General features: G+C 57.7%; 1 protein-coding gene across 2 annotated transcripts in view; it reads left to right on the top strand.

The window, feature by feature from the left end:
• LOC123632575 overlaps positions 1-18,662 on the top strand; it is a 33,335-nt gene extending 14,673 nt beyond the window's left edge. The window contains exons 3-4 of one of the 2 annotated variants that reach the window (XM_045543038.1): positions 916-1,069; positions 1,383-1,979. In XM_045543038.1, the coding sequence (XP_045398994.1) occupies positions 916-1,069; positions 1,383-1,684 (456 nt within the window). In that variant the 3' untranslated portion in view covers positions 1,685-1,979. Of the gene's footprint in view, positions 1-915; positions 1,070-1,382; positions 1,980-18,242 lie in introns of those variants that run through there. The other variant, XR_006733404.1, reaches the window with a different exon arrangement.
• Positions 18,663-23,217: the final 4,555 nt, after the last annotated feature.

Below are 23,217 nucleotides of genomic sequence, written 5' to 3'. Positions count from 1 at the left end.
CAAGCTGGTCACTGCTCCTTTTGCAGCTGTGTGTAGACCTGGCACGGGGTGAGGCACTGCAGGGAGCAGGTGGGCACAGACAAAATGCAGAAGGTTCCTTCTCTGTGCACTGGGCTCCAGGATTCAAGACAGGCCACTCAAACAGCCATCAGAGAACAGAGCAAGGAGTATGCAGTTAATTCTACCCTCTGCCATGCCCACGCTCACTGCAAGTCCCAGGAACGGGGGAGTTTGAGGGGACAGAGAACCTACTCACCGGTGATAATCCCACACTGTGCTCAGTGCCTGGAGCCTGCCACTGTTTCGCTTCCCCCCCTCCATCCTGTGGGGTCCTGGGTGGAGTGTAGGGTCTGCACCGTAGCTCTGAGCTCGCGGGTGTTAAAACATCATCCTAACTGCAGAGTCCTGGACAGATGTGAGATCACAGTGCTTGTCAGAGCACAGGGCTTGTGACGGGATTTTTGGTGGGTCACAAATGCTTGATGTAAAAAGCCTGTTGTAGGTGGGGACCAAGGACCTGTTAAAGCCCAGGCCTGCCCGCTTGCAGCTGGAAGCCACCACGTCTGCTGGCACGTGCAGAGTAGATGTCCAGCCAGTCCCGCCTCTCGTCTCTGCTGCAGCCTCAGGGATCCTGTGGCTTCCAGGGGCCCTGGGACTTAGTTGCTGCTGCTGCAGCTCCTTCCCTACTCCACTTCCCCCCTTTCTTCTCCTGGGGCTTGAGGCTGATTGCACTTGGCCCCGGCCTCACCTTCCAGGAGCTCCCAGTCTGGTGGAGGAGGCAGATGCCAAACCCAATGACTACAGTGCGTCTTAGGTATTGACGGCTGACTGTTCCCACTGCCTTCTCCTCGTGGAACCCCTTTGAGGCTGGCTTTCCCACCACCTCCTTGCCAAAGCCCTTTCTGGCTTCTCCAGGTACAGGTGGCTGCCCCTGTCTGTCCCCGCCGGGGCTGGGTGGTGCATCTCCCCACCTGCGCGGCTCTGGTCTACTCAGGGTCTCCTCCCCTGGACGCCCCACTCAGTTCCAGGCCCTTGGAATACAAGAGGTGCCAGGAACTGTGCCGTGAAGGTGACTCTGATGCTAGTGTCCTGGGGTAAAAATCCATTGTTTTAAGAACTGGCACCAGACTCTGCTTAGAAGGAAATCCTCCTTGTTTAGGAAAATGAATCAGATGCTCCTGGGTAGAAGGCGGGACCGTGGGGGCTGGACGGTTCCGCTTTGACAGCGGGCAGGGTTGCAAGGGCAGGAGGAGGGCGGGGCGGGGAATGCCAGGGCAGAGGCGGCAGAGAGACATCTAAGGCGAGGGATTTAATAGGCTCCTGTAATTGCAAAGCTGATCCCCGTGTCTCTCCAGCCATCAGTAAACCTTCTACCCACGCAGATGCCTGGTGTGAGCGGGTTTGGGTGGAAACTGGGAAGAGGAGTTTTACATCTGGTGATTGTGCTGGAGCACTGAGGCATCTCTTGCAAGAAGCTGAGACTGTCCCCAAACTGAAATTCAGAAGAGGCTGGGCTCCAGGTCATGGGACTGTGAGATGCAACCTGTGCCGCCTCCACAACAAGACATCGCAGGCACCCTGGGAAGAGAGTTCAACCTGCTACCCCCCTCGGCCTGGGGTCTGGGTGACCCCACCCACGCCAGCTGCAGCACCAGCGTGTGGGTCTCGGGCAGCCGTGGCCTAGAGGAGCAGGGACCCTTTGCACTTGGCCTTTTGCGCTGGCTGCGGCAGCCGGGCAGGGCGGGTGGAGCTGCTAGATCCCTCCACGGGGCCCCTCAGGGCTCCCCACACCTGCCACACGAGGGAAGAAGAGTGGTTCCAAAGGGACACACTTGACGTCTACTCAAAGCCACTCAGGAAGTGACTATCGCAGCCTCATTCCTTGACATGAGTCGGACCGGTGTCCCTGGTGGACAAACGGGAAGGTTTAAGTCTGCACGATACAAATCAATAGTAAAATGAGGGGGGCATTGAAGCAAGTCGGCGGCTCCAGATTTATTTCCCGGGAAACGTTTTTCCATTGAGTTTGCTAAAAACCCACGGCGGCTGGAGCAGCAGGTGTGGGCCAGCCCCACACAGGCCGGGGGGGCTCAGGTAGAGGTAGGTGCTGCCCACCAAGCCACAGGGCCACCCAGAAATGACACTTCTCACTTCTCTCTCCTGCTCTCACAGAGGTGAGGCCTCTGGCTTCTTCCGTGGGGGAGCATATTCATGCACTCACTCACATAGTCACTCAGCAAACACTCACTGCGCACCTACTGCATCACGACTGTGCCTGGCCCTGGATTCTTACAGAAGATCAGCTTTGACCCCTGCCCTCGGGGGGTCACCATCCAGTAGGGAGATAGACAAATGTGGAAATGGACAGTTACAAAATGGTGTAGACGTGTGTTGGCAGGTGTGACCCTGGAGGTTCTGGGTCCTCTACGGAGGCACCTGACCCAGAAGGGGTGGGGCTGGAAGCTTCCTGAAAGAGACGTTGAGACGCTCAGTCTTAAAGGATGAGGAGAAGGGGATAGCAGAGGTTGGGAGGTACGAGCCAGCTTCACAGCAGTGGGGCAGACGTCAGGAGTGCCCTGCGTGGGACCACCTGGGTGTGCAGGCCCACTGAGGTCCGACGGCACCATTGCTCAGACCTCTGTCCTGGCCCAGTTGGTGGCTGGGCCTCTCACGGGCCAGGGAGGATCTGGCCTGACGAACCTCCATTCCCTCCCACCCCAGCCTGCTGCCCAGCAAGGCCTGGCGTGGAGAGGGCGGGGCTGCCTTCCGGATCACGTGCAAACGCCCCCGACCTTCTGCAGCTGGGTTGAGCCGGGGCCCCTGGGGCATTTCCATTATCCTGAACACACCAGGGTCTGTAATTTCAGATACAGAAACCAACTCCAGCTGGTTTAGGCAGGTGAGGAATTTATTGAAGGCTCCTGCATAGCTTGTGGAATCTCCAGGAAAGCCGGAGTGCCAGGCTTGGAGGCCACACAACCAGCAGTGGGGCCCCAAACCCCACCACAGAACTGCTGGGGTGGACTCCGACACCAGACATGGTGGGCATGGTGGGCATGCCAGCAGCTGGGCATGGGAGCCGACCCCTCGCCAGCCAGAATGCATTCCACGTGACATCTACGTCCTGAGTCACCTGGTAGGTGCATTGATGGGGGGAGCCCAGGACACATGACGAAGCCTTAGCTGCAAGGGAGTCTGGAAAGGCGGATGTTGTTTAGAAGGCGGGTCATTCCCCAGGCACAGGGGGAGCTTTCAGAGATGTCTGGGAAGGCAGCAGAAGGAATGTGTCCACCCCAGGCCAGCTCACCGTCTGGTGGGAAGAGTGAGAGGTAGGCCCATGATTCTGATGCCAGGCAGCCAGTGACCTGTGTCAGCTGTGATACGGGGGTGATTTTGTGTTGGCCTCAAATTCAGGCAGCAGAATCAAGGTTGGTCGTCTGGGTGGTGGGATCATGCCAGGTGGGCCAGGAGCAGGGTCGGGTCTGGGTTTTAGTGGGACCCCCTGCTGCATGCAGGGCTGAGGCCAGGGCGGGGGCTGGTTGGAGGTATCTGCCGTGGGCCCGGCATAGGGGGGCAGGTGTGAGCAGAGTTAAGGAGGCAGACCGGACGGGAGGCATGTAGGGGTGAGGATGAGGGTGAGGGTGGAATTGGGAGCCCGCCAGGGCAGAGGGGCACAGAAGGGCTGCCTCTCCCAACGTGCACTCTGGGCAGCCCCCTGAAGATTCTGGGTCTCCATGTTTGCATCTCCCCCAGCCAGGGTGGTCCTCACAGGGGCCCTTCCCCAGCCCACCCCAGGCCTCTGCCACTGCTGGGCACAGAGTGGGCACAGAGTGGGCACGCTGTGAGCCAAGGTGGAGAAAGGAGGGCACGGGCCCTCGCTGGGGGGGGCTTGCCATCAGCGAAGTCCCAGCCCTTCTCTGTTTCCCTGCCCACCTTGGAGGGTGGGGAAAGCGTTCTATAGACTGTAGAGGGCTGTGCCCAAGTGAGGGATCCCTGGACTCCAGGTAGGGCTGTGGGCCCGTGGGGTGCAGCCGGGTCGAGTGAGCCTAGCACCCTGGCCACGCATTCTCTCCTGTGTGGTGAAGCAGGAGGGAGGCAGGGGACGGCCAAGACTGTGTTTTCCAAACTGCCACCGGCATCCATTCCCGGCACTGCCCACGGGGCCTGGGTCAAGTTGGCTGTTTCCATGAATAGAGGTGAAGAGATCACCACTGGGAAGAACACCAGGGACAGAAGGTCACTGGGTCAAGTGGCCACATTTTCCCCTGGGGATGGCTCTGCAGGAGACACCCCGCGAAGACGCTGGCACTGACTCGGTGACTGTGACTGTCGTCTAGCCCTGGCAGCCCTGCCCCGCCCTCCGCAGCCCAGCTTGGAGTGAATGGGTGAAGAGCTTCCGCTCGTGCTGCCCGGGACCACCCCGAGGGGATGGAGAAAAGGCCGCCGCTGTGGTGCCAGGCTGGCTTCTGGCTCGTTTGTGAAGCAGACGCCCATCTGCCCAAGAGCCAGCGCACCTGGTGTGTGTCCCTCCCTCGAGGGTCCACAGTTCCCTTGTGGCAAGGCAGAGCAGGAGCCTGTGATGACAGGTCCCTCGGGAAGCAGCGTCTCCCTAGGCTTAGTCTGATGGCTTCACGCCAGGGGATGTGGCCCCGGCCCAGAACACTGCTCTGCTATGCAGGAGTCCCAGGGACACCAGGGGCCACAGGCTGGGAGTCCCCCAACAAGGGCATCGGGGAAGCAAGTCACAGGGCCGGAGCTGTCCAGCCTCTTGTCTGAGAACCCTGAAGCTCTTCTCTGATCACACCCTCGTCACGGTCCCTGGCCTGGGGGGCCTGGAGTGGCCCCACCCCCATCAGTGGTCCCCATCTTGGGGCCTGAGAATTAGGGCAGGGGAAGGTGTCCTGTGGTCTCTCTAGGGAGTGTCAGGCTTTCTTTTTCTTTGTCGTCATGGTGACAGCTGCTGACCTGCCCAGGTGGCACAGGTAGCGTGAACGCACCAGAAATGGCAAGTTCCGCGGAGGAGGCAAGAGGACGGTGAGGGAGGGGGCAGGCGTCCCACCCAGAGCCACAGGTTGGCCTCGGTGGAGCCCTCTGCACCCGCACCGCTCACCTTGCCCTCCCTGGGGATGCAGATGAGGGGGATGCAGATGCGGGGGATGCAGATGCGGGGCCTGCCGTTTGCTCTCAGGGCTGCTGTGATTGTGCCCTCCTGCCCTTCGAGCCCTGCCCTTGGGTTCCCACCTGGGAAACGGCAGCTTCTTCCCGGAGAGGCGCCCGTGCTGGAGAGCTGGACTATTGCTGCTCACGATTCGTTCCTGGCGTCCTGGGACTGCAGTTAACGTTTGCAGTGGCTTTTCAGAGAAGTGGCTGTGACCCTGGACTGCCCCGACTCCCCTCTCCATGAGATATATGCATCTCCTTCCATCACGGGGTGGCATCGGGGGGGAAAAGTCATGAGATTTGGGGAAAGATCCCTGGGGCCTGGGAAGGGACTCTCCCCTCACTGGCTCTGTGATGTTGCAGGTGCCACCTCGTCTCTGCAGCCTCAGTCCCTCCTCTGTGCAGTGGGGATAAGGACGCTGCTCCCCTGGCAGGGCTGTGGGAGGGGAGGACAGCCCGGTCCCCGATGGGGTGGGCGGTGTCTGAGTCACGGGCTCGAGAGGACCCCATGCACCTGCCTCTGGGCGAGGCCGCACTGACCTGTGTTGGACGCCGGCCCACACGGTGGTCATTTTTCCAGGGCCTTCACGGGGGCGATGACACTGTCCTCTTCCCCGCAGCACCTCCCCCAAGGGGGTGGAGACGGCTCCGAGGCTCCCCTCAGCTCCCCAAGAGAGCAGCCGCCATTCCGCCTGCGAGTTGGAGGAGCTGAGAGAAAACGTGGAACCAAAATAGCTCTTTTCCATAAACAAAGCTGCTTTTCGTTGGGGGAATGTAAACAGGCAGATGCATTAGGAGACGGTGCCATCCGGCACGGCAGTGGGGGAGGCGACGGCGGGAGGCCCTCGGCCCGAGCTGTGGCGTCTGCGCTGCCCCTTGCCAAGCGGGAGGCCGGGCCCGAGGCCGCCCCAGAGCCCGGGGTCAGGGCCAGACTGGGCGCCCCCCTGGGGGTCCCACAGCTCCACGGCCGGCCTGTGGGCCTCGTCCTGAGGGGCTGGGGGCCTCTCTGCATGCCGTGCCCAGCCCCCGTGGGCTCAGGGAGTCTGCTGGGGTCGGGGGAGCAGGGACCTGCAGCCCCTGGTGCCCGGCGTGTGCCGGGCGTGGAGCGGGCATGAGGCCATGTTGCTCCATCCTGAGTTTCCAGCACGTTCTCCAAGCCCTTGAATGTGCCTGGCACTGGGAGGGGCAGGTTGGCATTCGTGGGAGGGGGGGTGAGAGGGGAGCAGGAGAGAGAGTGAGCAAGTGCCACCCCACCTGCCCCCCCGGCTCCGTGGCTTGTGATGTCTCCTGAGGGGTCACCCAGACTCAGGGTGTTGAACCCTCAGAGACCCCTTGGCTTGGCTCCAGCAGCTCTCCGGGGGCCTCTGGGGAAGGGGCTTGTCCCTGAGGTTACAGCTTGACTTTGCTGAGACCACAGACCTGTTTTCGGCAAGTGGTTGGTGTTCCAGCCTCATAGCTGGGGATGGCCTGTCAAGGAACAATAGAAGGTTCTAGAACAAGATGGTATGCTGCCCTGTCACACTGAGAACATCATGCTGTGCTCATGTGGCACCTGCTCTGGGCTATGTCTGAGACAGCGGTTATTATACCCCATTTACAGACAGACGAGAAGTCAGGGCCCGGGAAACAGAGCTAAAACCCTGGCCCAAGGCCCAGCTGTGCTCAGGGGCCTTTCTCCGCCATACCACGATGTCATCTCTTGACCGGAGAAACTGAGGCCACCGCCTGCTTTTGCAGGGCAGGAATTGGAAGCCCAGCGATGGTCAGTAGCTTCCTCACGGTGGCAGAGCGTGTCACGGGTGCACCGGGACTGCCACCGTGTCTGCCGACTCCACGCCCAGGGCCCTGTCCACTTCATGGCTGTTCATTGTGGGCCCTTGAACACCGGCAAGTGGGGTCCTCGGCATTGGCGGGGAGGCAGGTGCCCGAGAGGAAGCCACACTGAAGTGTCGGTGAACTGGGGCGGGGACGGGGGTGGGCCTGGGCTGGGGGGGCCACGCGGGGGAAGAACAGGGGAGGACAGGGCTGGGTGGCTGGGAGGGCTGCCGTGGTGACCTTCTTGGGGACATCTGTACAGCCCAGGAGAGGTCAAGGGAGGTGACTCTGGAGGAGGAGGAGGAGGCCAGGAGTGGGTGCAAGGAGGGAGCCTGTTTTTGGGGGAAAGAGTTTCATTCCTGGAGGAGGAGGTGAGAACCGTAGAAAACCATGTTCTTGGGTGGCGTGTCCCCTGGGAGAACGTCCGAGTGGCTCCGAAGGGTCAGATGGAAGCAGAGGGTCACTGCGGTGGAGGGCATGAAGACCGCCGGGCCCCTGTGGGGCTGATTGCCATGGAAACCCAGAAGTCCCTGTGAGCCCGTCGCCAGCTGCCCTGCCCCCACCTCTGCAGCCTGTTTCTGAGAAGGGCCCCTCCTTGGCCCGCTCGCCCCAGTGTGGACCCCGGTCCTGGGGAGTCTACTCCCAAGTGTCCTCAGGCCACTTCTCCCTCCACCTTCTCATTCTGGCCACTGTCACCATCACGCTATTGTCTGGCTTCCTGGTCCTCTCTGCACCTCCCACCTCCTACCCACCCCCAGAGCTCTTTACTTGCTGCTGTCAGAACAAACTTAAGAAGGGGCTGAGAGCACCCTAGTGTGCTGGGAACTCCTGTGGTCAGAGACCTTCTGTGGCTCCCCAGTGCCGGCACAGGGGTTCTGTGCTCCCGAGCCACCCTGGCCCAGGCCTGCCATGGCCATATCAGTGTGTCCCCACGGGGCCTGGGTCCTGCATCCTGTCCTCCCGGCTCACACTCCTACTGGTCCACCCCATGCCTTCTCCAAGCTCATCCCTCTCCCCGGGTGTCCTGTCCAGGGTGGGACTTGGTGCTCTCTGCCCAGTCCCACCTCATGACCTCCCACCACCTGTCCCAGGACACTCTGGAGATAAGTGTGTGTTGGGGGCGTGGGGAGGGTGGGTCAGGACGAGGGGGCTGCACCCCGGCCTGGACGTGCTCAGCATGGGCTCCAGTTGGCTGCGGGGGTCTCTGATCACTCATCCCTCAGGGCTCCCCCAGGACGCTCCCCGGGATCCTGAGCCCAGGAGGCCTCTGTGGCTGTGGCTGTGCCGTCACTCCCTCTCCCGCAGGCCCCGGCCTCCCTGCCCTGCCCAGCTCTGTCCACTTCCGGTGTCACCCGCATGGGGCAGTGCCTGTGATGGCCTGTGAGAGTGAGTGGCAGGAGCTGGGCATTGTCCCCAGTTGAAGCTGTCCCAGTGTGGCCGTGACCTCTGGGCCTTGCTACGCCACCCTCCACGCTCCACGATGCCTCCTAGTGGGGTGGCTGGGGTTCAGACAGAATCCTGGATCGGGCTGAGCTGAGCCAAGGATTCCGAGGCCAGGGCTGGGCTGCGGCCTGCCGTGGAGAGGCCGGGGGGCCCCTGAGCTCCCCCTCTGCCCCCCAGCTCTTTGGAGAAGCTGCCTCCATGGGGCAGGGATGGCGGCTGTAGGCACGGAGGCTGCCCCCCTGCGCGACCGCACCCTTGCCCACCCCAGGGAAGCGGGGACGCGGTCTGGGCCATGATTCACGGCCGCTGCTTCCATGAGGTCATCTTCGGCCTCCTCCCCCACGGGGCTGGCACAGAGGCCGCGGCTGGTCCTCCCCTCTCCTGTCTCTGGCCCTCAGGAGGGAGGGCAGGAGGCGGCTATCCGTGCCACCATCTGTGCCAGCATCTAATTACCCCGAGAGGTAATTGCTCTGGGTTTTCTCTGACACCTTGAGATCTCTCTCCGGGCCTTCCGCGGCAGAGCCAAAACAACCCCGAGGAGGCTGCAGGCCCCAAGACAGCGCCTATTGCTAAACCCCACCGACTCCCCACCAGCCCCGCTGCGACGTGCCCGAGCTTTGAGACAGTGTGAGTTTATGACAGGTCCCATTAAGTCTCTTGCACAAGCACTGAGTGTTGAAATACCCAACGGATGATGACAGTGTTGAAATAACCTGTCGTCTCAGCACTTTCCCTGTCATTAGCCAGATGTTCCAGCCCTCAGAAGCGCTTGCAGCCTTTGCAGGGAGGGCTTGGATCGAGGCAGCCGAGGCCGGGGCGGGAGGATGGGGCCGGGGGCCTGGGGCTGGGGTCTGCTAGGGTCCCCGGAGAACAGGACACGCGTGGCCAAGCATTGGAGGACAGGCGGAAGGGGAGGGCCAGCCCCTTGCAGCCTGGGTGCCCCTTCATCCCAGAGGCCACCATCGCCACGGGAGGTGTGAGAGGGCAGAGAAGCCCCTGCATGCTCTGGATGGGGGACTGTCATCAGGGCCACAAGCCAGGCCCACAGGCTCCACGTGGCTCAGGGAGGTGCAGTGAAAGGACAAGGCCTCGCCTTGAACCTGGCTGTGACCGGGAGGCTGTGCCCCTCCCACTGCCCCTTCCGTGGGCAAGAAGGGGAAGACAGCCTCCTCCTGCTCTTTGGTCTGAGACTGAGGTCCCAGGGGGATGTGAGTGGGTGGGGGAGGGTGGGAGAGGAGGTGTGGGTCAGGGAGGTCACGGCCAAGTGCGTTTGGGGGCCACTGAATCACCCAAGCTGCCCTCACTTCTGGTTTCCAGGCTTTCTTGCCCAGGGACTCCAAATGCGTGGTCAAAGCGGTGAATTGGGTCGGGAAGACCCTGCCTCCTCCTGGGGCACAGGCCAGGGCTTGGCAGTGGCCTTCGGGAGACCACACTTCAGCCAGAGGGGCAGCTAATGGTGGGGCCCACAGGTCACCTATTGGAGAGGTTTCAGGAATCAGGTTCCCAGACTGGGTTTGCATCCCAGCTCCATTTTTTCCAGTACGACCCTGGACAATGTCGCCACCTCCCTGTGCCTCAGTTTCCTCGTCTATAAGAGGGAAACTAAGAGATGCACTTGTGTGTGTTTCATACACGCCTCCATGTTGCATATCTGTTCAAAGGGACTTCCTAGCAGCTTCTGTCAAACGACATGAGGTCTCTTGATGAACATAAGGCCTGTCACTGGAGGCGCCCGAGCCAGGGGAGGACAACAGCAGCCGTGGACAGGACTCCCGCGTTAGGTGGGGCTGGACTGCAGGCTGATTCCTACATCTGTTGCTGATTTGGGGAATTAAGCAGAGGAGTTTGCAGCTAATAACCGAGCCCCAAGGGGCACCCACTGCCAAGAGGGAGTTATTGGGAGGGGGCAACGATTTTATTTTTAGTACCTTTCCCCTCCTCTTGCTTCTGGAGCCCAGTGTCCCCTCGCTCTCTCTCCCTTTCAGGAAAAGACTGGCTAGCAGTCATTTATACCTTAGTGAGAATCGCTTTCCTGGGAACCTGGCCTCCCTGGGCTGGGACGTCAAGGAATTTGGGGACCAGGCTGGGTGAATGCTAATAGAGCACATCTCTGGATTGTGGCCCCAGGCACCCTGGCGATGACAGTGCTGCCATCTTCGGGCTGTGCGGGCCCAGCTTGGCTCTGGTGGTCAGTTCTGCCCTCATTTGCCCAGAAACTAGGGTAGCTTTCTGCCAACACCTCCCCTCATCCTCCTGGCTCAGAGGAAGGTGTGGCCCCCAATCAGGGCCCCAGCATGGGGCAGGGGACCGTCTGCCCTGGGTTCCGGTTGCTGCATGATGGCAGGTCAGTGCCTTCTCTCTGAGCGCCAGTTTTGACATCAGTGTGGGGCCTCCAAGGACGTGTGATTTACAGGGTGACTGTGGGATGTGACACGTTAGCGTGTGACTTACAGGGTGACTGTGGGATGTGACATGTTAAGGCATGTGGGTGCCCCTGCAGGAGGGGATCTTGTATCTTGTGGCCCTGACAATGCTGGGCTGGGGGACCTGCCTGCCGTGGGATGCTAACAAGTGGTGCTGGCTGAATCTGTAAGGATAGTTTGGCTCTGCTGCCCAGCAAAGGGGCCAGCCAGGGAGCTGGGCAGTAGGGCACCGCTCGCCCCGAACCTCAGCTCAACACAGGCCGGTTTCACTGGATGGCATCTCACTTCCTCCGTTGCAGCCTCCTCAGGTCACCATCAACTCTCTCCTGGACAGGCCAGGAGCCTCCTAACTGGTCCTCCACAGATCAGTCTCCACCTGGCCACTAGAGTGATTTTTTTTTTTTTTTTTTTGAGACAGTCTCACTCTGTTGCCCGGGCTAGAGTGAATGCCGTGGCGTCAGCCTAGCTCACAGCAACCTCACACTCCTGGGCTTAAGCGATCCTCCTGCTTCAGCCTTCCAAGTAGCTGGGACTACAGGCATGTGCCACCATGCCCGGCTAATTTTTTCTATATATATTTTTAGTTGTCCATATGATTTCTTTCTATTTTTAGTAGAGACAGGGTCTTGCTCTTGCTCAGGCTGGTCTCGAACTCCTGACCTCAAACGATCCACCCACCTCGGCCTCCCAGAGTGCTAGGATTACAGGCGTGAGCCACCGCGCCCGGCCTCAGAGTGATTTTTAAAATCCTAAATCAGATCAAAGAATGTCCCCCCAGCCCACCTGCTTACTGAAGTCTTTCCATTGGTTGTAAAGTCAAATCCAGACTCCTCTCCGCGGCCCCGCTCCCACGCACCCTCCCTTCTCTGTTCCAGGGTTCCCTTCTCATGGCTCCATCCTTCTCACCATTCCAGTTTAAATGTCAGCCAAAATGTCACCTCCCTAGGGATGTTCCCCTGAACGACCCCATCTATTGGAGCACTCCACCCACCCCAGGTCACTCCCTGTCATATCCGTTTATTTCCTTTAAAGTCTCTGTCACGTGTGCAATAATCTTACTTAGTGTTTGTCCCCTGCTAGGATAGACAGACTTGTCTTTCTTGCAGGCCACGGCATCCCTGCTGTGTCTCGCAGCACCTGGCACACAGCAGGCGCTCAATAATATTTGTTGAATGCATGAAGGTGTCAGTCGATGAGCCAATGCATTTATTGAAGACCTACTATGGGCCAGGTAATTTGCATATAAATCCAGACTCACCTTTTAGTGGGAGCTGCCATTGGCGTCACCTGGGGGTGTTTAACAACTACTGGTGACCGGGCCCTGCCCCTAGAGATGCCAGTTGGTCCGAGGAGGGGTGACATTAGCAATGAAAACCTCTCTTGGTGATCAAATGTATCTCCACAGTTAAGAACCACTGATATGGTACTTCTTTTTTTAAAAAAAATCATCTTTTTATCTTAAAGTAATTTTAGACTTACTGAAAAGTTGCAGAAATAGTTGGGGAGTTCCTGTATATTCCACACCCAGCTTCCCCTAAAGTTAACATGTTATATAATGATCGCAGGACAATGATCAAAAACAGGAAATTAACATTGTACAATACTGTTAAGCAAACTGCAGATCCTGTTAGAATTTCAACAGTTTTTTCCACCACTGCCCTTTTTCTGTCCCCAAATCCCAGGATCCCCGATGGCATGTATCTGTCATTTCTCTGTCATCTCCTGCCGTTGCTAACTAACCTTGACACTTTGGAAGAATCACACTGATCAGTTATTTTGCTGAATTTCCCTCAGTTCAAGTTTGTTCTGTGATTTCTCAGAATCGGGGTGAGGTTATGCATTTTGGTTGAGACACCACAAAAATGGTGTCGTGCCCTTCTTAGTCGATACGTCTTAAGACACGAGCCTCACTCACCTGGTTATCATGGTACCTGCCCGGTTTCTCCCCGGAAAGTTACTGTCTTCCTTCCTGTACTAGTTAATACGTCTCTTGGGGGTGATACTCCGGGGCTAAGCACATCTTGTTTCTCCTCCAACTTTTATCCATTAATTTTATTTTATTTATTTACTTTTTTTTTTTTTTTGAGACAGAGTCTCACTCTGTTGCCCAGGCTAGAGTGCTGTGGCGTCAGCCTAGCTCACAGCAACCTCAAACTGCTGGGCTCAAGCAATCCTCCTGCCTCAGCCTCCCAAGTAGCTGGGACTACAGGCTTGTGCCACCATGCCCGGCTAATTTTTTCTATATATATTTTTAGTTGTCCATATAATTTCTTTCTGTTTTTAGTAGAGATGGGGTCTCGCTCTTGCTCAGGCTGGTCTCGAACTCCTGACCTCAAACAATCCGCCAGCCTCGGCCTCCCAGAGTGCTAGGTAGCCCCTCTTTTAATCCCTATTAAATCTTGCTACCTGGAAAACCAGGCGTTGCTACTGAGATTCAGGAGTGAGGGGTGTCACACACGAGCCTGGGGTCTCCCAGAGGGCTAGTGGCTGAGGCTGGAAGCAAAGGCCAGGGTTCAGGGCCTGCCCGTTGTTTGCGACTGGACCGCTGCCGCAGCGTCGTGCTGTCTCTCTGCCTCCTCATTCATGTTCCCCCCAGAGCACCAGAGCACCCTCGTGGGCTCCGGACTGAGCCCAGACTCCGCGGTAGCCTGAATGCAAAGGCCCTTTAGGGTCTGGCCTTGGGCCTCGCCCCTCCCCATCCTACCCTTCCTGCAGGGCACGGAGTCAGGGAGGCATCGCTGCAGGGACGCTTTTTGGCACCGGCAGTGCTGGCCTGGCCTGGCCTGCTGAGGAGGGGGCGTGCCCTGGACTTCCCCTGGTGCCGGTACTTGTCACCTGTCTCCTCGTGGCCTGTTACTGCCCTGGGTGTCCCTCCCGGGCAGTGAGGACTATGAGCTCCTCCAGGGCAGGGCGTGGGTCTCTGGGTCCCCAGCACACTGCGCACAGTGGGTTCATATTCACGGAGTGGATGAAAAATCACCTCCACAGTCCACGCACTGGTGGCTGCCCTGTGTCCCTACTGTGTGCACAGCAGCGTGCCGGGGCCTGCAGGAATGACACGAAGTTGGAGGGAGGAACACACAGCCCCAGCCGGGGGAGGCCTGGGGAGGGCTTAGCAGTGAGGAAGGTCTACTAAGTAGCAGGCTCTTCCCACAGTCATCTCAGTCCTTAGTCCTCAATGTCACTCTATCAATGAGGAAAGGGAAGCTCAGAGAGGGGAGGTCACTTGCCTGGGGTCACACGGCTGATTAGCACCAGAGCCAAGATTTGAACCCAGGCCCGTGGGATGCCAGAGTCCCGCGCTAGCCACTACCCCACACAGCCTCCTCACCCACCTGCAGGGAGTGCCCTGTCCAGACACAGAACTTCCTCTGGGCCCCAATTCCGGTGGCTTTGCTTGGCTTTTCTGTGTGTCATTAATTGTCCTCAGACCCTGCCTCTTTGGGTGTTTCTGTTATCGTTAAAAGAGCAATAAAAGAGAGCGTAATTGGGAGACAAAGGCGACGGCCTGGCCAGCCCGCCCTGGGGAGCGGAGCGGAGTGCCAGGAACTTGGGTGTGATCCCACCTGTGATTCACGCAGCAAAATTACAGCCTTCCGCGTACAGGTGTGTACAAGCCGCCGGGTGGGGTGCGTGCAGACACGGCATTTTGTGCGGGCTGTAAACCCAGGCCAGTCGGGGGGGAGCCACGGTCAGAGGCCTCCCCCTCCCCCTCCCTCTCCTTCCACCCCAGGAGACACTGCCGGTGCACAGCCCTTTAGAGTTTGCAAAGTGCTTGCATGGACAGAGCCCCAGGCTCCCACACTGGGGCGGGGAGGGAGGGGCTGGGTGCGCCATGTGAGGGGCCACCGTGCCAGAGCTAGGGGGCCCAGGAGAGGGAGGCCAAAGAGGTGTCCCAGCATCCTGTGGACCTCCGGAAGGCTTCATGAAGGGGGTGGGCTGAGGAGGGTGGTCCTAGGAATCCCCTGCTCTGCAGCTGGGAGGGCGTCTTCATTTTGAAAGGAAGCAGAGGGACACCCACTAGGTCCCTGATGGGCGTCAGAGCTGCCCACTTGCCTTGGTATCGGTGGAGGGGCCCTGGGCCCAGCCAGCCCAGGCCTGGCCCCTGTGGGTTCCTGTGGGCCGGGCACATACCGCTCTCTCTCCATAGCAGAGAATCTCGTCCTCATGCAGAAAGCAGAAGCCAGGAGCCTTGCTGAGCTGCATCCAGGGCGGCGTGGACATTGCACATGGGGCATGTGGGGGCTTGGGCGCTCCCGGGGCTGGGGCCATAGGTCCCCTGTCCCTGCAGATGACTGTTGGCCCCAAACGCTGGTCACCAGACTGTGGCCTTCCTTGGGTTTGCATGTGTCTACCCTGCTCAGAACCCTCCAATGGGTCCTCATTGCCCTTGCCCCAAAATGGGGGGCAAGTTCCCCTGGATCTGGGACTTGGTATTCAGTCACATACAAACCACCACACAAATACCTGATAGACGTCGATGTTTACTTACGTGGCCAGTTATTTATTTTGATATCATTATGAAAGTCTGGACGTGTAATATGTTTGCATGGTTTGAAATCCAAACTGCTATAAGAAGGCATTTATCAGAAGTCCCTTTTCTACCCATGTCCCAGCCATCCCAGCCCCTGTTCCCTAGAGAAGCACTTCATTAGTTTCTCATGTCTCTTTCCAGTATTTCTTTATGTACATGTGCAAAGCAGTCTGTATTTGCATACATACAGGTTGTTCTGCTTGTATTTTCACCGAATGATACATCTGGGAGATCTTTCCATATCAGTTTATACGAGCTTTCTTCTCCTCCTCCTCTTCCTCCTCCTCCCTTTTCAACAGCTACGTAATATTCCACGGTGTGGATGAACCATGGTTTATTTCGCTAGTCCTTTTACATAGGTACTCGTAAAACAACTGGAATGTTGCCAGTTTTCTGCTATGACACGCAGCTGCGATGAACAAGCTTGTACGTATGTCATTTCTCAGATGGTTTAAGGTGTATCTGTTGAGAAAATTCCCAGAAGTGGGGTTGCCAGCTCACAGGGTAAATGCATGTGTCATTTCAACAAGAATTACTAAATCATCTCCCATTGGGGTTTTTTGTATCATTTTGCATTCCCACCAGCAATGTGTGAGAGTGCCCATGTCACTACACAACAGCCTTACTGACAGGCTGTGTTGCCAAACTTTTGGATTTTTGCCTATCAGATTGGTAAGAAATGCTGTACTTTTAATTCATATTTCTCTTAATAGGAAGGAGATTGAACATTTTCATGTGTTTAAGGCCCATTTATATTTCTTTTCCTTTGAATGTTCTGTTCAAATCTTTTGCCTATTTTTCTATGGGATTCTTGGTCTTTTTCTTCTTGATTCCTAGGAACTCTTTACATATTAGAGAGACGAGCTCCTTAGCTATGAGTTGCAAATATTTTCTCCCTGTTTGTCTTTGGCGTTTGTCTATGGTGTTTTTTGTCATGTAGAAGTTTATTATTATTGTTAACTTATATTAACTTAATTGATCATCTTTTTTCCCCCTAGCTTTTGGATTTTGTCCCCAAGCTTTTCCCCTCCGCCACTGTCCCACCCTCCTCTCTCCTGCACACAACGGGACCCACCTCAGGGTGTGAATCACTCTCTGGCATCAGGAGAAGTGTAGCTGAGTGCCCTTAATGGTTATTAGCTGAGCTGTCCCCTCCTCTGGGAAGCCTTCCCAGACATCTCCTTGCCCCCAGGCAGAGTTAGCAACTTGCTCAGCAAGCCGGTTCCTAACCCTGAGCTTAGGAAGCTAACCCTGGGCTTTCTTCTCTCAGAGCACCTATTAGTGCTATTGGACTGCATCATAATCGCCTGTTTACTTGTCTCGGGCCTAGTCGTGAATCAGTCAACATGCTTCTCACTCATTTATAGGGCAATAATCTGGCTACAGCTCTGAGTGCCACGTGCAAAATGTTTGAATCTTGTAAAGTGTCAATCAATCCACAGACATTTCATAAGTTCCCTTTTGGGGCTTGGCGCTGAGTTTCTTTCCCCTTCCCCATTCCCCCCTCCCACAGGCAACCCCTGTCCCCTCCCCGAGCTGGTCCCCTCGCCCTTGGGGAGAGGACTTTGATTTCCCAGCCAGTGCCCTGGGTCCTGGCTCCTGGGAGACCGTGTCCAGAGGTCTCGGGGCCAGACCCACAGCTGGGGGAGAGACCAGCTAGAGCTGGTTCTGAGCAGATGACGTGTGGCTGGAGAGAGAAGAGGGTGACAGGAACTGGGCATGGCCACCCAGTGCGGGGGACAGCGCCCTGGCTTTTCCAGCCCCTCCCCCACCAACTCCATATGGGGCTCAGATGTCCTCATCTAAAAAATAGGGACAGTAACCCAGGCCTGCCCGTCCTACCTCAGCTGTGTGTTGAGCAGGCAGTGGCTGTGAGGATGCCCCGGGAGCAGCAAAACCAGCTCTGCTGTCTGCTATTATATTTGCAGACAGCCACTCTCTGCACATCTCCGCAGGGCCTCAAGAGACCCGAGGGAATGGCTAGATAGGAGGCCAGAGTTAGAGGGGGGCTGATTCCATTTAATCTGCAGTTAGAGTTGTATTAATAAGAAGATGGACTGAGTGGCTTTGTGAGGTGGTGAGCTCCCCGTCACTGCAGGGTGAAAGCAAAGGCTGTAGGTTCCCTTGACTGGGAGGCTACGAGAACGTGCAGCTGTGCCCACCTCCAGGTGTGCAGGGCCCCCTCCTTTCCCTCTTGAATTGGGGGTGGGTGCTAGTGGGGAAGCTGAGGCGGGAACTAGGAACCTCATACTTAACTTCCGGTTGTTAACACCTGAGGCATCCTCTTGGCCACAGCCAGCCTGAGGGTCCCTCTGGCTCCAGATGTCCAGTGATGGAAATGGTTCTACTTAGTCACCTGGGGTGGGGGCATTTCTTTAGTCCCTTCTCTGCTGGACCCTCCCACCCTCAGGTGATCAGGAAGCAGCACCCCTGTCCCAAGTGTCAATTGCTTGGTGCCGGTCCCCGCAGGCCAGACATGGAGACACTGCTGCTATGTAACTCTCATGGCTCAGAGTGGGGGGACCAGGGGACCTGTCTGACCCACTGCTTCCTTTGCACTGTCTGAGGTGAGCAGGCTCTGCCAGCCTGGACCTTTGGTGGGGGCTGTACCTCAAGGCCACTCTCCCCCCATGTGGCTCTCTTCCTTCTGCTTTGCAGAGCCCTCTCCTTCCATCCTGCTACCCATCCCTCCACAGAGGGTTGAGAAGCAATGACCACAGCCCCCAGGTGCTGCAGGTGTGGGCCAGGTGCCAACGAAGCCCTCCTGGCCTGAGCTTCGCCCTCCCTGGGCGGGGAGGCTGGCTGGACTTCCATGGGGAGGGGGACAGTGGGTATTTGCAGTCCCAGTTCCGTCCGCTCTCCCACAGTGGTTATGGAAGTTTCCCTAACTACGTACCCAGGAAGAAAGCACACCTTGCCGAAGCCAGCATCTCGGTTTCCCAGAGCGCGGCCTTGCAGGAGGACTGAGACGCCGGTTGCTGCAGAAGCGCCACTCCCTCCGTGGAGGGCAAGGACGCAGGTGCATGGCTGCCCTCCCTGCCAGCTCTTTCATGTCATCTTATCTGCTCATCAAGAGCTTGAGCGGAGAAGGTGGACGACATGCTCAAGGTCACCCAGGGTCTCTGACACAGTGATCAACGGTGCAGGCTCTGGAGCCCTTTGGCGCTGGGCTGGCCTGGTGCTGCTGCTATAATAAGCTTTGTGACCTTGGGCAAGTTACTCAGCCTCTCTGAGTCCCAGCCCATCGGTCGCCTCTCTCAGCAGGTTGTGGAGATTAAACGAGATAGTGAGTGTAAATTGCTTGGCTCCGTGTTGCACATGGTAACTGCTCAGTAAACAGGGCTGCTCTTGTTGCCCGGAACCGACACCCCAGCCTCTGATCCCCCCTCCACCACACCGAGCTCTTTCTCTAGCTCTAGGACGCGGCCAGGCCCTTCTCCCCGGGCCCCCTGCCCCCAACCCATTAGGGCCAGATCATAAAACCTCCAGGGGAGGGAGGCCGGTGACATCTTTAGTGGCGACATTTGGGTGAAAAATTCATGACCATCAGTTACTCTCGGAAGAGGGGGAAAAATGAGCCGTTTCCGCGGCTCAAGAACGTGGCTCTTCCTGGCTGCAAGTCCACAAATCTATTTTATGTGACGAGATCTATAGTCTAATAGAAGGAGCTTATCACAGACTTAAGAAAAAGTGCGCAATAACGCGCCGCTCTTCCCCCGCCTCGGCCCGCCAGGCGCCCTCCTGCAACGTGGGGACGATGGCGCCTCCGGGTGCCACGAAGAGTTCATGGGCCAGAGGAGGCCGTGGGGGTGACTGCTGGGGTGACCAGGGTGAGGACCGGGCGGCCCCCTCGCTTTGTCTCTGCTCACCACCTTCCGGGGGCAGCTCAGCCATCATCCCTCACACCGCAGCCCGGGGGCCCCGGGGAGCTGCCACCGCTCTGGCAAAACGCCTCCGCCTGGCCCGGGAGTCTGGGGACCGCCAGCCCATCTGCCTGTCTGTCTGAAGGAGAAGTGGAGGTTTCACTTCTACCACGGCCTCTGGTCCTGGGGAAGGAGGTCCATGCTGGGATAGGAGGAGGGGATGAAGGACAGGGCTGTCTCCAATCCTCCCTGAGAGCCAGGAGCCTTGGCCGCAGGTCCCCGGAGGGCGGAGGCCGCCTGGGGTGGTGCTGTCCCTTAGGGAGCCTCGGGGTGATGCTTGGGGCAGTGGGTGCTCTGTCTGCAGGGGAGGCCTCAGGGATGCCCGAGCAGGTGACAAAGGGTTCAGACAAGGGGCAGCGCTAGGGTTCTGGGCCCCCGTGTGTCCGCTCCAGGGAGCAGTCTTGGGGACAGATCCAGGCCATGGAGGCACATGATGACTCTTCTCATCTCCGACTGCAGGAAGCCTCGCTCCAGGGTGAGGAGAGCACGTGGCCACCAGCCCTGTCACTCAGCTGCTGGGTACCAGATAGCCGGAGCCTCAGACCAATCATTTGCTGAACAAATGACCGACTGAGTGAATGAATGGGTGACTCGGGCAGGAAGGGGACCTTGTCCAGGCACACGGAGGATGGGTGGGCAGGCCTGCCTGGGTCTGATGCATGAGAAGCTCGGAGCCTCCTAGGCATTAAGTCGCCTGGCCTGAGGGCACACACTGTTGGGGAGAGGAGGGCGGCTCAGTGCTGTGAGGAGCGGGGGTGTCATTTTAAATATGTTTGTTTGGCTAGTTTTATCTACCTTGTTCAGAAAATGATTTCAGGAGGCATATAGAGTTATATACAGATAATAGGATAAAACATAAATTAGGATTTTGGGGGGCCATGGCAGGAGGATTGCCTGAGGCCAGGAGTTTGAGACTGGCCTGGGTCACATAGTGAGACCCTGTCTCCACAAAAAATAAGAAAAATTAGCCCGGCATGATGGTGGCACACGCCTGTAGTCCCAGCTACTCGACAGGCTGAGGGGGAGGATCCTGGGATCGCACCACTGCCTTCCAGGCTGGGAGACAGAGTGAGCCCCCGACTCTAAAATAAATAAATAAGTAAATAATTTAGGACATGAGCGTAAAGGGGAATGACAGGCTCCTAGGGACAAGAGAATGAGAGACAGATGATTGCAGCTCTGGTTCAAGCCCCAGCTGCACAAAGTCCTGTGACCTCTGGAGTCTACCTGCTGTCTTTCTGCCTCCATTTCCTTGGCTCTAAAATGGGGTCATCTAGAACCTGGGGCTGGTGTGAGGATTAAATGAGATAAAAAGCTACAGAGGAGTCAATATAGTGATTGATATGGAGCGCTCAATACATAATAACAATCGTTAGTCAATCTATCATCAATCAATAATGCTATGATTTATTGCATGGCCTGAAAGCCACTTGCTGGGCCCCATCATTGGATTTCTGAGGTCCTAGTAGACAAAGCAAAGAGGGAAAGTCGATCCTCCATCACATCCGTGGGTGCACTGGGGAACCAGGCGGCTGCTGGGGATGTGGACACTGTTTCCAGGGACTGAGGCCAGAGAGAGGGGCCTTCTGGGCACTCCCATATGGGGCACTGGGGCAGGTGCAGGGATAGCATTCTGGGTAGCAGCCCCATCATAGAGGCATGTTGAAGTGCAGGCTGGCAGAAGTCACTCTGTGAGGGCCAACTCTCCTGTGTCCCGGCCACCATCCCTCGGGTCAGGAACATTTGGAGTCCTGGAGCGGCAGACGGCCCACCTCGCTCACGCACAGCTGGGGAAGGCTGCCGTTCAGAGCAGTGCAGGCTCCGACACCTGCTTTCCGGGAACTTGGGGACACTGGAGCACAGAGGGTAACAGCAAGGCCCAGTGCAGATCCTCAGTGGCTTTTCCTCGTCCCTCCTCAAGGCACACCTAGAACTAGTGTGGCCATTGGCCTCCTGCGGCCACCCTGGCTCAAGCCCTGCAGAGGAGCATCCTTGACTGACAGGCCAGTTCCTCCTGGAGCTGCTGCCACCCTCCCCCAGGCCCCCTTCCCATGCGGCCTGCAGGCCCCTCTCTGGCCTTACCGAGCCTGGCCCCTCGCCTTGACCTCTCTCTCCAAACCACACCAAACTCCAGCTCCCATGCTCCTGCCACAGGTCCTCCATCCCCCATGCTCTCGCTTGCCCCGGGCCTTTGCATGTGCTGTTGCCATGGGAGGATGCCCCCTGCCCCATTTCTTCTGGCTAACTCTCCAGGTATCAGCTCAGAGGCCACTTCCTCCAGGAAGCCTTTTCTGACTTACAGATTGAGTCTGACTCTTCCCATGTGCCCCAAAGCTCCCTGCCTGCCCTCGGGGGTGGCTCCAGGCTAGAACTGCCTGTGTCCTTGCCAGCACCCACCTCGCACTCCACAAGGGCAGCAGCTCTGACCCGGGTCCCCCCAACACCGGTGCCCAGTGCAGGGCCTGGCACAAGGGTGCCGAATGAACGAACATGTGAGTGATTTATCACCACTTGGGCCATCACGGGAGATGGCTCCTTGGCCCAGTCTGGTGTCGCAGGGGCAGCAGGGTCTCCTGCAGTCCTCGGCATCTCCGTCCTTGGTGTGGCAGCTGCTGTAACCAAAACATCACTGCCGGAGTGGCTGGAGCAGTAGAGGGCAGAGGGCCACCATCAGGGGACTACAAGAGGCTTCTGCTCTCTGGGGACTCCAGGGAGCCGGAGCACCCACAGAGCCGATCTGGGTGCAGCAGATGAGGGTAGAGCCCAGAAGCAGTGTTTTGGGGGTTGTTATTGCAATCTCTAGTTTTTGTTTCTAGTATTTTCCTTCACATCCCTAGGTTGGAGTTCTAACCTGGGTTCCCGGAGGAGGGGAGGATCAGCCCTGGGTGGAAAACACAGACTTTGGAGCCAGAAGACCCAGGAAGGTCCAGGGAGCTCACAGGGGCAGCCGGGCAGAGCCCAGTTCAGCTGGAGCCTTCTGCTCCCACCTGCTTGACTTCGCGGGCTCCACCTACAAGTTCACGTTAAAGAAAGTTCTGCTGAAAGACAATGAAAAGCCACCGACCCCGTCCAAAGCTGGCAGTTGCTGGCTCCCCCCAGGCCTTCCCACCAGCGTGAGCGGGACCAGTCAGCACGCGCTGAGCAAACACTGACTGAGCAGCAGCTACGCAGAGTCAAGTTAGACTTGGGAGGGACGTCAGTTGCTAATTTCCAGTCCAGCGACGGCCCGTCCCTAGAGCCTCTGCTGTCTGACCCCACGAAGGGGACGGCGGGGCCAGTGTGCTGCAGGAAATGTCTGCGCATGTGGACTCAGCAGGGCCGTGGCCATAGCTGTCCTTTAATACATGTTGCTGAATGGTGGAGGGAAGGCTGGCCGGCAGAGTGCGTGGCTAGATGTTCTTAAAAGGGAAGTTTATTAATTGCTCATTGCAGCCGGCAGTTCTGACTTCTGGGTGGCGCTAAGGAGGGTGTCGACCTCAAGGAACAAAGGGCGGGTCACAATCAGGACATCGGTTCTTGGTGTGCCCTGATGCATGCATTAGAAGTGTTTGGACACGATCACTTCCCTTAAGTAGGTTAAGCATCTCCACCGCGATCCTGCTTAGAGCTTAGCAAAGCCTTTTTTTCTTTCCTTAGAGGGTTCGAGGCCAGCAGTAGCTGAGCCCCTGTCCAAATTAGGCCAAGTCCGTGCTGGTGCTGCCAGAATTAGTGATGGCCCTGCCTTCCTGGGTCACGATCGATCAGCTCTGCTCTTACTCAGAGCGGTGGGAACAGATTTTCTGGGCGGCTCGGGGCTCGCTGCTGCGTCCCCCAGCGTTGAGCCTCAGAAACCATCACCCCTTGGTACTGATGGTCGCTGAGAGGCCCAGTGGTGACTCCGTGAAATATAGCCTCCTCTAGGGACACCCTGGGACCAGAC

This window comes from Lemur catta, chromosome 2 (assembly GCF_020740605.2).
Source record: "Lemur catta isolate mLemCat1 chromosome 2, mLemCat1.pri, whole genome shotgun sequence".
NCBI classification, from domain to species: domain Eukaryota; kingdom Metazoa; phylum Chordata; class Mammalia; order Primates; family Lemuridae; genus Lemur; species Lemur catta.
The sequence above is the reverse complement of the archived record's forward strand: the minus strand, read 5'-3'. Positions and strand labels throughout refer to the sequence as shown.